Below are 15,954 nucleotides of genomic sequence, written 5' to 3'. Positions count from 1 at the left end.
AGCCCCATATCTTTCAAATTAGAATCTGCAACTTGTTAGATAAACTAAACATTTCCTGCCACCAAATAAAAGTATTTTTATCCTTTTGCAATTGAGGTCCCATGGATGTCTGTCAGTAGCTTTTTTTGTTTTGGTTTTGGTTTTACTTGTATAGACAGCAATTTGTACATCAGTTTTTCAGCTGATGGCAGGCATATATATATATATGTACACACACCAACTAGTCAGACAAATATCTATATATATGTATACATGTAGTCCTAGAAACAGCAAAGACACTGTGCAAGACCCTTGAGCTTGAAGTCTCTGATAGGGGACCCACGCCTGAAAGATAAAGACCACCCACAGGCTGAGTGGAAATTTTATTTATTCGTCTTTTTTATAAATGAGCACTAAAAACTGACCAAGTTTTTTCCTTTCACTGTTTATTTGATGTATTTCTTTGGTTTGTTTTAACTTATTGATATGAAATCCTGATGGAGATACATCTTTTTTTTGTGGCAACACTGAATTGACTGAATTTTATTACCATAATACTGTATAAATTAGATTTGTGAAAGTCAAAGGGTGGGGTTAAATTAATTAATTAGGAAATGTCCAAATCCCAATACATTATTAGATTTGTATAAACCAGGATCATGATGGCTGTGAGTGGTTAAAACTAAACTGTTTTTCCTCTTTTTCTCAATTTCCCTCTTTCTAATCTCTTGACAGCCCTTATTACCAGGACTCAAAGAGCAAAATGTAATATTTTGTTCAGGGATGTGAAAGGTTAATTGTACAGTGTATGCGCTGTCCGCATGTGTGCATTACTATTCAGCAGTGTAGCTGAGCGCATTACCACTGGACCTATTTTACATTCAGTGAGAAGCGGTCCTCTAACTGCTGCTGTATTCAAAGACAGCTTCTCTTGGAACTGTGCCTTCATCCATCACTGACGTGTTGGACTCGTAGTTGCATTGCCATCCAATTGCCAATCAGCATTGTTACACGAAAGAAATAATTGACCAAAAACAAAAATCCTTGTCAAACCACAGAAATTTGTGTTTTACCTAATGGCTGGACAAAGCTGGGGTGAAAGACAGCACAGATGCACTAATCATGGCAGAACTGGAACAAGCTCTAAGCACAAGAGCAACAGAAGCTAGAGTCTACCACACAAGGACATGTTATGATAAGCTAGCACATAACAGAAGGGTGCAAGATTATTGTAGACATGGTATACATTGAACGCCATAACCAAGTGGCTGGTATGGTACAGAGGAACAGCTAGGTGAGTATGGCCTGGAAGTTCTGAGGTCAAAATGGGATACAGACTCAAAGGTGGTTGAAAATGACCAAGGTAGCAAGGTTCATGTGAAAAGGTCGCTCCCAAGACCATCAGAGAAAACTCTGGAGACAACGATTAAGCAGTTAGCAAATGAAGGAGAATTACATGAGGAAAACGCAGCCTGTTTACCACCCTGAGTAAGCTGAATAATCTTGTGAGGTCTGAATGGCAACGCTGGTTGTTTTGAACTGTCGCTTATTGGGCTGATGGGTTTCAGGTTGTCTGGTCAAGTACTGGAAATGCTTCATCTCTGCTGCTCATTTCCAACAGACAGGTCTGTGAAGCAACAAAGCGTCACATATCAGTGGTAGTTTGACAGATTCATAGACAGACATTACCATGTAAACTGTCAGATTCAAGGACTGGACTGAAAATGAAAAAGCAGCCAATGGCTAAAGTAAAATGTTGAAAGACCTTTAGAGTTATTGTTCAATCCTCAGGAGCATAATAAATGAGGGCTGACTCTAGAAAATAATAGAATATTATGATATTAGTTTATTTAGAACTGAATTAGATCTATCAGACTAGAAATATTTGAAAATGTTTCAAATCATCTTTTCAACGTAGCCACAGAATTCCCTGTCCCTGGATCAGTGATTTAACTCTCTGCTGTCTCTCTGATGTGCTTTGCTAATTTCTCCATCCTTACTTGATGTGCGTAAAAGTGCCAGTGATGAGTGGAGTCGTCTTTATTGGCAGCCTCTATCATCACTTGCATTCCACCTTAACACTAGCCCTGGCACCTGAATAAAGATTTCCTATCATGGAGCCTGAGCACAGGCGCCATGCTCTTAAAATGTGACAAATGCAAATGGGACGAGAGAAATCAAATGTGACTAACGTGTGTGGAAACAGAGAAAATCAATTGTCTCCTCAACAAATGGATGAGCTATTAAAATGATTGTGCTCTACAGGAATATATTATCCTCAGCAGCTGCCAGCAGAGGCAACAGCAGCTCATATCCCAAGTCTGCTTGGCCCAAGAAAGCACATCGAGCTCCCACAGAGGCAATTATATATGCAATATGCATGGGCGAAACATGTGATTTATCTGCCTGCTCTCATGCTAATAGCTCTTACATATTACCATTATAGCAAACATAAAGCATTCAATAAAAACACAAATCAAAATAAGACCATAAATGTATTCTTTGCCAAAGTTAATTTGTCTGGCTCTGTTTGAAAGGAGATGGTGCATAGATGCTAAAAACTGGCTTTGAAGAAGCATTGCCATTTTCCATCTTTAATAATAGAAAAGCTTTTGACTTGCATAGAAATTTAAGCTTGGGAGTTTGGGACCAGACTTTGAACTGTTATTTCAAATCAGGATGAAGAGACATTTCTCTTCCTCACCCCATTTGTCAGTGATATTGTGAATAAAGAATTAATTAAAGCTCAGATGCTTTAGAAGAGACGAGATATGAAACATAAAAAAAAAAAAAAAGCCTTTCATGAAACAATTGCAGCTCGCTGAAGTTTGAATAAACAGTTTTTCATCAATCTCTGTGGGGTAGAGCGGCTTCAGAGGAAAGGATTCAATCCACTCATCAGATAAAGATATTTGCCAGCCCTCAAATGCGGCCATATTAACACTTCAAAACAATCAGAGTATCTCTGCAGGCGTAGGAAAGGTTACACAGCATGAAAATAACACAGATTTTCTTGTTTTTTGAAGTTTCTGAACAGCCTTTTAGAATTATTTGCCATAAAATAAATACAGATATTGTACACGATATCCATGCTCAATCCTATTAGTTGGAAGAAAATGTCAAGAAGAGGAAGAAGAGCCATCTGGCTTAAACAGGACACATCTTCACATGATATTGATGGGGTAGTAACCTTCTGAAATGACAGTTTTACTGGAGTCTCAAACATGGCTCCATTAAAGTTTTAATAAATTATATCACAAAATGGTAATGTGGCCCGCTGCACCAAGTGACCAGTGTCCTTTGGGAATGACACATTATATATTCGCTTGTTTGTCTTCAGGTTAACCCTGAAGACAACCCTGGGATTTTAGTGTTATGAAGGTCTGTAAGACAGCGGTCCTCAACCTTTTTTGTGCCACGGACCGGTTTATGCCCGACAATATTTTCACGGACCGGCCTTTAAGGTGTCGCGGATAAATACAACAAAATAAAACTAGTAACCGGTACCGAAAAAATAAGATTTATTCATAACACACGTGAAAAGACCCAGGAAAACCGAGTTAACAATAAAAACAATAACAAAATAACGCTGAAAACCGATAAAAACCCTGAAGACCATACATTTCACACCTGAGCCTCAACTCTCGCGGCCGGTACCGGTCCGAGGCCCGGGGGTTGGGGACCGCTGCTGTAAGACAGTGTTGCTTCATTACATCATTAATTTTTTAAATCATTTTAAGACAATTTTATTGTTCTATACACCTTCACAATTATCTTAAAAGAGGGCACTGCTACCCTTTTCGTGTGAATGTGCATGATTCAGAAACCCTGGGTCAACTTAGTTGGCAACCACCTTTGTCTGACTAGTTGGTATGATTTTAGATGTTACTGTAAGCTAACAAGATAAGAACAATGTGTTGACACATAGCATATATAAATTTTTACCCAGCCAAACCTGAAAACACAAGCAAAAGTCCAGGTTTGCCTGCAATAAAATTAGCTGTGGCAGCTTATGTTGGAGTATTAACATGGATGGATGGTTTATGAGCTATAGTTATAATATTGCTTCCGCGGCTGATGTGATTAGCTAATTGCTTTCGTGTGGCCTTACAGCTTATGTTGTGTGTAGACACAGGTGAAACACCAGAGCCAGATGATGCTAATTAGGTTTATGCTCTTATTTGTATCCCAAAATTAATATGCATGTAGGACATTTAGGACCCTTTGTTTCACAAGTTAGCTGAAAACAGAAGTTCTGACTCGTTTCATAATGCTAGCTAAAAATGCTACTTTTACTAAAGGATCTGAATTTGGCTTTTAAATTTAAAGACAGATCAATGTGTTCTGAAAAATTGTGTTTGGTAGGTAAGCAGTAAGATGTCGTTTCAACACAGCTGTGTAGATTGACACATACAAGCAAACACAGACACACTCAAGTCACTTGAGACATGACGTATCGTTAGAATTGGGCATGTGTCCCAAACCACAGGGAGCCCTTCCAACAGCTTGGATTATAGATGCAGGTCTTCCACACACATACACAAGAAAACACAAACTAACACAGCAACACACACAATGCCTCCTGCTGCTGCTCCTGGCGAGCTATGTGACGTGGCCTGCTGACTAGAGAATGGCACAATTGTGTGTTTGGGCCATCTGCTGCTGAGACTGATATAGATATCACACACACTAAACACACAAGCACATTCTGCAGGCATACATAAATGTTTCCCTCCTACTTACAGATAGACAAAACAGATATGTGGCCCATCTTTATCAAGGTTATCCATACGTTATTCTTATATTATTTAGCATCACTCAAGCCAAAAAAGAAATGTAGATAGATAGATATTTTGTATGTTTGTAACCAGCTTTTGTTCAGTGCTGAAAAATGTTTCTTCAGCATGAGGATGAAATACCAGCCAGTCCAATCTGGAAATGTCTTTATTGCTGAACTTTAGAGTCCAGACCTCTCAGAGTCAGAACAATAAAGAGAGTAAACATCAGGAACCAAACAAACCTGAAGAGAAGACTCAAATAAGGCCAACGGATCAAGTTTTATTGACATCTCTTTCCTGCAATTAGGAAAACGGAAATGACAGACTGACAGCTCCTGTGAGGAGTCTGGGTGTAAGAAATGCTTCAAAGAACTCAGCCAAATAGAAGAAGTACATACAAAAAAGATCTGCTTTATTAATTGATAAAAAAAATAATGAAGCTCAGTTAGTCAAATTCTCCAAATGTTGAACTCCCTAATGGAGTTGGGTTTTTATGTGAACAAATACTTTAGTTTAAAGAACAATTTTGAAGAAAGGTCTTTATTTAAAAAAAGCCTCCATGTGAATGTTATGGTCATGAATGTCTTTCCAACTGTGAAATATAAAGTCGTAGAGGACTGCAGGCTCATGTTGCGTGCTCATACCTTTTCTCCAGTTCAAAAGCACAAAAAAGGAAATATTCACAGATTCATAGTTTTCGTTCTTGTGCACAAACGATTTCAGTCAGTTCCTTGAGAGTTGTACGGGTTTATCAGACTACATTTTTATGGTATTACAAATTTGATGTTCCAGGTAGCATCTTGAGGCAATTGTTTTTGTGATTTGGTGCTGTATAAATAAAATTGTATCAAATGGAACTGAAATTGCTGACAGCTTGATAGATTTTTATCATGTTTGGAATGGCATCCTGTTTAATCCTCACTCAGTTTTAACAAAATAGATTTTTCTACTGGTCCATGATCTCACAGTAATTCTGTCTGAGGAAAACATTTCAAGAACAGTCTGACTCAAATTTGGCCAGTCTCCCATTGTAGGTCATCTCTTTGAGGAGTGCTGCACCAACTCAAGATCATTAATTGGAGGTCCCACTTTGAAGACGTGCATCTGTAATTTGCACATGATCTTTTCCAATGTATCAAATTATCAACCCTTCAACTGGAATACTTTTGTCGTATGAAGACAATAGTTTAGGCAACCAGATATCATGAGCTAAACTGGTAATGAGTGAAGATAAAAAAAACTATATGTCTAAAAATAAGTGCAATTTTTCTGGAAGTGGTCCAGAGGTGCACAATGTAAAAAGGAGGATAACATTTAAAGCAGTTTTTGTTAAATTTTACAGAGAAATATAGATTCTTTACAGCTTGATAGTTTGCAATATGTCATTATAATTTCACAGCTTTTCACAGTATTTGTTCATGATTCATTATTAAGCAAACACAATCACTTATCAAGTAAGTTTGTTTAGGAAAACTAAATACATTTCAATGAACAGTTCTGGGAAATAATGGGATCTTGCTTTCTGTTTATCTCCAAAGTAACAAGTCTTTCTCCACTCTTTCTAGATCTTTTTCAAGCTTGTCAGATGACAGTGAAGAGTCAAGAGCCAGGTACCTTTACAGACAGTGGGTGGGACTTGGTTTAACTGATGTCCACCTATCCAATCACACTGTTCTGCTCAGTCTGCCTGGTTCCACACCCAACACCATCACTGACAGATCTAGCCACCAGTGTTTCATGCCAAATGGGACCCCTTGTGACCAGCGTGGGCCAAATGATCTGACAAAGCAGCAGTTCTCCTATGCTGCATACTCTGCCATGGGAAGCGTGCAGGTATGGTTGTGCTGTGTTGTGTCATGTTGACATTTCTTGAAACGAAGGCTGTGTAACCTTTCTGGTTGCTGGAACCCGGTCCTAGTCTTTCTCACTCCTAACCCCAGCCATGGTCATGAACAAAGGTCATGGCAAGAACTTTTAGGTTCTAATGCTGATAATTTGTTTAACCAAAGCTCAGTGTTGAACTGTTGTTTGATTTATTTGATATACTGTAACTGTCTAAACGAGAAGGACACATATGTTATATTAAGCAGCTTTTCTAATAGCAGGTTGTTTGAAATGCAGAAAGCTCCCAGATTTTAGGGAGGTAATGCATAGAACGTGGACAGAATAACTAGCTGTCGTCAGGTAAATGCAAGTAATTGATTTGTTAGACTGAATAGCGCAGTGTTCAAATCTAAAAATGAAGCAGTCCAATTAAGTTTGACAAAAAACAAACAAAAAACAACAAAAAAGCTCATCAAGATTAAATTGAAAATTAAGGCAGATTCATTGACAGTCGATGGCCAAAACCCCCCAATTCTACTCAACAATGTCTTTATTAAGTTTTATTTTATTTTTGTATGTGTTTGATAAAGGATGTGCTTTGGAATACATTGTTTATACCAATTTTAACTTCTTTAAATGATGTTGTTGAATGAAAAAATTAATATATTGTATCTGCACAGGTAACTGAACAAAATGGAGTAGAGTCTTTAAAATGGGTCATACTCAAGATGTTTTTTTTTCTTTTGTTTTTCTGTATTTTTATAGAACCAAAAGGGACATTTTCTTAAAGGCTGTCCAAAGCCACCTCTTTCAGATAACCTCATTAACACACATTATTACATACACATTAGAAAGATAATAATACACTTGTACAATACAATAACACCAACACACTCAATGCAGAGATCTTAAAAAATGTTTTCATAGTAGTTGTGTCATGCACAGTGCACAGTTAATCTTTTTACCATCCTTCAAGAGTGTGAAGGTTAATGGAAGTCATTATGTATGTAGTCCACCCACTCTAGCTAGAAGACACACAGACATGCATACACAAAGCATACAGTCACACTATTTTTAGAGAGTTTTACTTCTCTGTATCCTGGGAACAGAGAAAGGGGTTGAAGGAGATGCTTGTTATTCCCTTGAGCCCCTGCCCGGCCTGAGGGCAGATGAAAAGTTGGAGTGATTCTTTGAATACCAAGTTTTCTTCTTCTTTTCTCCCCCTTCGTTCTCCTTTCTCCGCTTTACTCGATCCATCCAGCTGTCCACTCGTCGAAGTCTACCCAAAGGAGGGTCACAGTCATCCATCACTTTATTATTTCCTAGCTCTGTTCCTGCACGCTGCCTTGAATTAAGCGGTGGTTTGCAGGATCTAAACATGGCTTTCAGACAATTAAATATGGCATTTGTGATGGATGGATTGGGCCCAGAGCAAGTATACTGGACTAATAAGTCCTGCTGTTGGTGGCCCTGTTTTGCTGGTGCTGGACTGTGTGCTCTTAAAATTAACAAGTTCAACTATTGTGTTAAATTTGAAAGTAAAATACAATAACAGCAGCTTGTATTATTAATTCTTGATCTGTAACAGAAGAAGACGATATCACCATGTTCATTATGTTGCTATAGGCAAAGTGTATTTCAGTGAAGGGCGTTGTTTACACAGCGTGGTTCACTGGACTGTTTTAAGTGGAAAAGAGGTTGTTCACTTAATAAGTAATAACAGAGAATGGCAACAGATGTGGGAAACTCTACGAGAGAGGGACCCAGTTGCCACAGGACCCCTAGGACTCGTATAGACCGAACAGTGAAAATACAATAGCAGTGTCCCAGGTGTCATGAACATCCATGAAGAACAGAAAATCCTTCTGGTATAGCACGCATTCACCAGAGGATGTTATCCATCAAGTGAAGCAAGATACCAGCCTCCCTGTAGAGCTTCAGGGCCATTCGGTCACAGCTGTAAGAACACAGTAAAACATGCAAGACAAGCATGCAAAAAAGTTGTTAGACAAAGTATCGACCAACATAAGAACAACTAAGAACTTCAGTTTTTTGCAATGCTTTTCTATAAAAGGTAAAATGTATTCTTGATTTTTTTACCTAAAGCTCTATGTGCTGTTTACTTATCCCCCCAATAACAAATTAGATCATCATTATGCTGCTTGAATATCAAACATTTTCAGTCAGTTTGCTTGTCTGAATATCTTTAAACTCTGCTTTAAAACTTTTTTTACTTTAAAATTGAAGTAGCTGTCATGTAAACTGGATATGATTCTACTCTTTCCTGATTTACTAGTAAATAAATACAAGCCTTGTTTATATACGTTCTCTCTGGAGTCAGTAGATTAGTTTCTAAGAGCCACATCATGTGAAAATTCAATAGATTTATAATGGTTTCTAAAATTGCCCAATTTATCTTATTTTACAGAGAATTAATCAACTATAAGAAAAAGCTTGCTGGACTGTTTCTTTTCCTGATATACTATTCAGGAATTATTTAAAAAAAAGAGAGAGAGAGAGAAAGAACGTAACTAACATAAATAAAAAAAAATTTAAAAAATCACACCCAATTGTTAAAGAAAGGATAAGAAAAATGCCAGCATTTATTCATAAATGGAGCCTTACTTTTTCTGCAGTGTTATACTGGCCACCTGCTTTTATGAGGGGTTTTGTGTGTCTGTGTTTTAAATGAAGTTAAAATTTGACCAAAGTTTTTTAAATAATAGGTTTTCTTGACATGAATTATTAATCGAATATGATAAACTGAATTCACTTCCAATCCACCGGCTGAGCAAACGTCAGTATTGAAAGAAACTTTATGCAAACCCACAGGCTCAATTATGTGACTCAATATCACACTGTAAAAAAGCTCGCTAATGCTTTATAAAAGCTCACTTTTAAGCCTTCCAAGGATAGACTGTTGGGAAAAGATTCTGACTAATTCAACACAGGTAGAGTAAAAAATACTCGTCCTGGTGCTTTCCCTTTTCTCTTTTCACTTTATCATCCTTTTTTTTTTTGTCATTTGTATGAATTTTCCTTTCCATTGTCAGTTATACACATAAGGATACAAACATACACTATATAATGAATTACTGGAGTAACTGGAGATCCAGGAATGCATTTGCTCCCAGAAAGCTTTATAAATGGCTATTCTGTATTCTCAGGCAGCACTGCCATGGTCCATTGCCTACTGAACTCTGACCAAGGGACACGTGCATGCAGTTAGGGGCTGTACATAGATACATAAATGTACAGTATTACTCAAGGTCTCAAAAAAAGAAATGTTTCAAGTGTGATCATGTCTGTCCTTTATAAAGTAGCTAAATTGAAGGTGATGGCTGTAAAGATTGAAGCCAGCGCAGCCTTAACCCTTTACAGCCGATCGGAGCGGGCACGCTCTGTTTTGCGTAACTATTTTTAAATCCCGGTAGCACTGCAACCACGTAAGCTAGCGCAAAAATTTTTTTTGCATATGAAACTGGAGGAGTTGTACTTACATCTTATGCCATCAGCTTGTCCTAGGTCACGGTTTCCTTCCACATAAAGCTTTGCAAAAACTGCATAAAAAGCGCTTGCAGGAACAAAAACATAATATTCCAGAAACACGCTTTACCGATCCAATCAGCTGGTCATAACACTTCCTACGTTGGAATAGACGTCAGCGCGAACTTTTGCATTTCCGCCATTACCTGCCCGAAACCGGAAGTGACGTCATTTTCGCGGAAATGTAGTCTTTTTTACTATCAGGGCCTCAGGGCCTATACTCGTCTTTTTAAAAGTTATCTTTGACTTTATGACTTTCTGTGTCGTTTCTGGGATGCTTAGGACTCATATTGCACTGCTGGAAATAGTTTATTTTGATGCATATGCTGCTTTTTTGCAAATTTGCAGTATAATATTTATTTTCGTTTTTCCTGCAGTGTATAAAAATTGGTGTATTTCAAAAATACAACTATGAAGACACTCAAAATAAATTTCCTGTGGTGGGAAACTATTTTGTGCAACTTTTTTGTATTTACAGTTTTGAGGGATAAGCCTCTTAAATTTCTCTAACTACAAATATATGTTAAAAAAGCAAAAACGATTTTCAATTTTTTTGTAGTTTATTGCACTTTTTTGCAATTTATGTAATTACTATGCACTTAATGAATACATATTATTAAAATCTGGGCTATAATGGTTGTATTGATGTATAGCAACTTGAAATGCTCCCAAAAATGGCTCCACAGCATGTAAAAATATGATATAAGCTCTGGCGGACTTGGTTCTATGGTAGGTCTTAAAGGGTTAATCATCAATCAGACTTTTGAGGTACGGCGTTACTAGTAGTGTCTGTGAAGGTTCTCAGTCATCCAGGTCATCGTAGTCAAAGGAGCTTGCAAAGAAAAGCGTCTTTAAGTTACTTGAAGACGTCTTCAAGTAACTTAAAGACGCTTTTCTTTGCAAGCTCCTTTGACTGCAACTAGTAGTGTTTTCTTTACAATTTCACAAATTTTAAAAGTGCTTCATCATCATTGTTTTAACTCAGTGATTTACATGCGTTTGAAGTCATTCTTTGATTGGGGAAGGTTAGGTGTGTCTCAAAGTGGAAAATTCAACAAAACGTGAAAATCGTTTCTTCCTAAACCACTTTCTAAACAGAGAGGCTGTCAGAGGTTTGAAGAAACTTTCTTTTAAAAGTTAAAGTTTGGGGAAAAGTAATGAGAGAAGAGAATGCAAAAACACCTAGTGCAGTTTATAAAAAGAATAAATGGATGGTAGCTCACACCTCGTTGTTAATAAAGAGGAGTGATGCCATAGCAAAGCAGATAAAGTGGACTATGACAGCTACACGCAAGAATCTAATATTTCTTTATTAACTTTACCTTAATGCAGGTAGGATGGAGAATGATACACCCAACCCCGGGTGAGATGCCCTGGGGCAAGAGCTGACATCTCCACTGAGACTGCTTGAGATTTAGAGGCGTTTGAGAGTTTAGAAAGAGTAAGGATATAATGTATGAAACATTGCCCTTTATGAGAAACTACTTTTGGCCTTCTGCTGTCAGAACCAGAAGGAAGAATGGAGTCAACCTTTCAGCTACTACCAGACTCACTTGATTTACTATACTGCCGTTGGACCACAGGACAATGGTGGGTTAATAGGGATGGTCATAACTGCTGCTAGAGGACTCCCACTATGGCTCGTTCTGGAGATGCAGATAGGAGTCTAGTTCCTCTTAAAGATTTCTTTTCAGAAAAACATGTCAAATAATTTGTCCCCTGCCAACAGTGAAACCTTGAGCTTTGTGAAGTATCTACGTTGATGGTTTACACACTGTAATTTCACAGAGGGGCCTCTCAGGGTGCTGTTACAAGAGATGTTTGAGGAAACTGGCAAGAACAGCAGCTAAGTTGATGGCAAAAATGCCTACATTTTAAAAAACTAATAGAATATGGCTTCCATCTGTGAGGAAAAAACATGACATTTTTTGTTGCTTAAGGCTCACGTTGTTAGTTGCTGTAGCATTATCTTTGCCTATACCAGTACAAGCAAGACTTTGCATTCAAACAACCCCCATTACAATAAAGTACTATAAAAGTTGCACGTGTTAACAGTAGCTTAACAATATGTCATATGTGTGCTTCTAAAAGTACACAGACAGTAAAATTATATGTATGTATGTATATATATATATATACATACATACATACATACATACAGGGAGTGCAGAATTATTAGGCAAATGAGTATTTTGTCCACATCATCCTCTTCATGCATGTTGTCTTACTCCAAGCTGTATAGGCTCGAAAGCCTACTACCAATTAAGCATATTAGGTGATGTGCAACTCTGTAATGAGAAGGGGTGTGGTCTAATGACATCAACACCCTATATCAGGTGTGCATAATTATTAGGCAACGTCCTTTCCTTTTGCAAAATGGGTCAAAAGAAGGACTTGACAGGCTCAGAAAAGTCAAAAATAGTGAGATATCTTGCAGAGGGATGCAGCAGTCTCAAAATTGCAAAGCTTCTGCAGCGTGATCATCGAACAATCAAGCGTTTCATTCAAAATAGTCAACAGGGTCGCAAGAAGCGTGTGGAAAAACCAAGGCGCAAAATAACTGCCCATGAACTGAGAAAAGTCAAGCGTGCAGCTGCCAAGATGCCACTTGCCACCAGTTTGGCCATATTTCAGAGCTGCAACATCACTGGAGTGCCCAAAAGCACAAGGTGTGCAATACTCAGAGACATGGCCAAGGTAAGAAAGGCTGAAAGACGACCACCACTGAACAAGACACACAAGCTGAAACGTCAAGACTGGGCCAAGAAATATCTCAAGACTGATTTTGCTAAGGTTTTATGGACTGATGAAATGAGAGTGAGTCTTGATGGGCCAGATGGACGGGCCCGTGGCTGGATTGGTAAAGGGCAGAGAGCTCCAGTCCGACTCAGACGCCAGCAAGGTGGAGGTGGAGTACTGGTTTGGGCTGGTATCATCAAAGATGAGCTTGTGGGGCCTTTTTCGGTTGAGGATGGAGTCAAGCTCAACTCCCAGTCCTACTGCCAGTTTCTGGAAGACACCTTCTTCAAGCAGTGGCACAGGAAGAAGTCTGCATCCTTCAAGAAAAACATGATTTTCATGCAGGACAATGCTCCATCACACGCGTCCAAGTACTCCACAGCGTGGCTGGCAAGAAAGGGTATAAAAGAAGAAAAACTAATGACATGGCCTCCTTGTTCACCTGATCTGAACCCCATTGAGAACCTGTGGTCCATCATCAAATGTGAGATTTACAAGGAGGGAAAACAGTACACCTCTCTGAACAGTGTCTGGGAGGCTGTGGTTGCTGCTGCACGCAATGTTGATGGTGAACAGATCAAAACACTGACAGAATCCATGGATGGCAGGCTTTTGAGTGTGCTTGCAAAGAAAGGTGGCTATATTGGTCGCTGATTTGTTTTTGTTTTGTTTTTGAATGTCAGAAATGTATATTTGTGAATGTGGAGATGTTATATTGGTTTCACTGGTAAAAATAAATAATTGAAATGGGTATATATTTGTTTTTTGTTAAGTTGCCTAATAATTATGCACAGTAATAGTCACCTGCACACACAGATATCCCCCTAAAATAGCTAAAACTAAAAACAAACTAAAAACTACTTCCAAAAACATTCAGCTTTGATATTAATGAGTTTTTTGGGTTCATTGAGAACATGGTTGTTGTTCAATAATAAAATTATTCCTCAAAAATACAACTTGCCTAATAATTCTGCACTCCCTGTGTGTGTGTGTGTGTGTGTGTGTGTGTGTGTGTGTGTGTGTGTGTGTGTGTGTGTGTGTGTGTGTGTGTGTGTGTGTTAAATCTAAAAAAAAAAGAAAAGAAATGAATCCTTTTGCAGTTGAGATTCTGCATTTGTAACTAATTAACTATACTTTAGCTTACATATCTTTCCTATACAATTTTTTTTCTAGGAACATAAATCCTCATAGAAATCAGGACGACTTCTTATACAAAGTTTAGTTGCCTTCCTGCAACATGTATCCATGTACTATAACATATGAAGAAATATCCAGACCCAAGAATTTTTTAAGATCCAGTCAGGCCACTTCTACAAATAAATGTATAATAGTAAATTTTCCTAAATTGCATTAATGCCAGACACACAATTGTCTGTCTCAGGCAGGCCTTCTTTCAACCTGTCCCCTCATGCTGTCTGACATAATGCCTGTATGAAGGTACGGTTTCCACTTGACGTGATGAGACTTAATTGCAAAGTATGTGCAGGCTTTAATCAGCAGACTACAAAAGAAAGAAACAAACCTTAATCGTCTTTCTTTTCCTTGTATGACTGGTCTAATTCACGTCATCATTTCTTCTTTCTTCATATGCTGTATGCATTTAGAAACAGAGACTGAGATATAAAATTATTGCAATTATTGTTTTTTTATGTAGTCCATATTCTTCCTTGCTTTGTGCTTATTTTCATGCAGATTAGAGTATTCTCATATATTAAATCCCTATAATCAGCCACAGCCACATTTTTACCTAATGTTGTAGAAGTGCCTCTCCTCTGAAAACAGCTCTGAACATCCGGACGGGGCTGAAAGTCTTTGTGGGGTATTCTCTATGTTGTTCAGCACAAGGACATTGGCAGGGCATCATTTGGGACTCAGTCAAAGGATCCTCACATTTGGACTCTGTCAATCAAAGCCTTTGGGTCCGTGTGCTGTTCCTCGAGTCATTTCTTAGGCTGGAGGTCTGAAACGATTGCTGCAGCATGTTGGACAGTAACATTTGCATGGACACCAGGATGTAGAGTTTCCCTGGAGAACATTGTACCATAACTAGACAATCCACATACTAAACTTTGCCCATCATTGCATTTAATTTTATATTAATTTTACATACACTGGGTCCACTCACACCTAAGATCCTAAAGTATAAGATTGTGAGAATGCTCGTTTTAGCAAAGACATAAATTAATTCCTGATTGAATGATAGTTAGGTAAATATTCACATTTATTTTCTTCTCATTCAAAAAAGAAATTTGCATGCATGACAAGCCTGCACTTAAAAATACATACAGAACAGATTTAGGATAAGATACTGGATATATATTGGTCAACCAAAACCTGGTTTGACTGACAGGCTAGGTTTAAAGGAAAGATGTTTAAAAAAAGAGGTTAAAAAATGATTACCTTAACAGGTGAAAGATGCTCACTGCTTCAGCCAGACAGAGGACACTTACATCTTTAATTTTATTACCTTGTCAAGATGAAATGAAAGAATAATGGTAGAGAGGAAAAGGAGATTGGTCTAGTTTAAGCAGTGCCATCTCAATCCGTATAGAATTTTTCTGTATTACAATTTGCTGTGTCTTGTACTGTTCCATGGCTTTCGGTTTAAATGGAAGACTTTTATAATGCAAATTCAGGCAGGAGTGATAAATCTCTCGCGCTCTCATGTACTGGGGTCCCCTGATGCAAAAAGATGTGTTCTCTCTCACTTTCTCGCATTCACACAGTCGGGCACTCTCTACCCCTCACTCACATTCACCCTACTGCAGCATCGTGTTACACTCGCCCCCAGGCCACATGAAAAATGAATCAGGCCCAGGTGAGGAAGTAGCGATGGGTGGAGTAGGGTAAAAGAGAGAGACTAAGAGAGAGAGAGAGAGAGACCCCAAAAAAGTAATGCTTTGACTTTCCTCAACAGCTTCTAGGTCACTTTAATTTGGGAGGTGATAACAGTTGCTCAGTTACCCAGACATGCATGGAGACAAAAGTACACATGCGCACACACACACACATGCATGCACGCACACACTCACATACAGATACAAAGACACTTCGTCAAAGTGATTTCGGGATGCTGCAAAGTCAACAG

The 15,954-nt window shown here is 38.3% G+C and overlaps 1 protein-coding gene across 4 annotated transcripts in view; it reads left to right on the top strand.

Moving 5' to 3' along the window:
* Nucleotides 1-15,954, top strand: part of naaladl2 (N-acetylated alpha-linked acidic dipeptidase like 2) — a 568,261-nt gene that overhangs the window by 269,394 nt on the left and 282,913 nt on the right. For all 4 annotated transcript variants that reach the window (XM_026159034.1, XM_026159033.1, XM_026159032.1 and 1 more), the window contains one exon: nt 6,323-6,590. In XM_026159034.1, coding sequence (XP_026014819.1) covers nt 6,323-6,590 — 268 coding nt within the window. The remainder of the gene's footprint in view (nt 1-6,322; nt 6,591-15,954) is intronic.

The sequence above is a fragment of the Astatotilapia calliptera genome, chromosome 23, assembly GCF_900246225.1.
Source record: "Astatotilapia calliptera chromosome 23, fAstCal1.2, whole genome shotgun sequence".
NCBI lineage: Eukaryota > Metazoa > Chordata > Actinopteri > Cichliformes > Cichlidae > Astatotilapia > Astatotilapia calliptera.
This window is presented reverse-complemented; position numbering and strand designations above follow the sequence as displayed.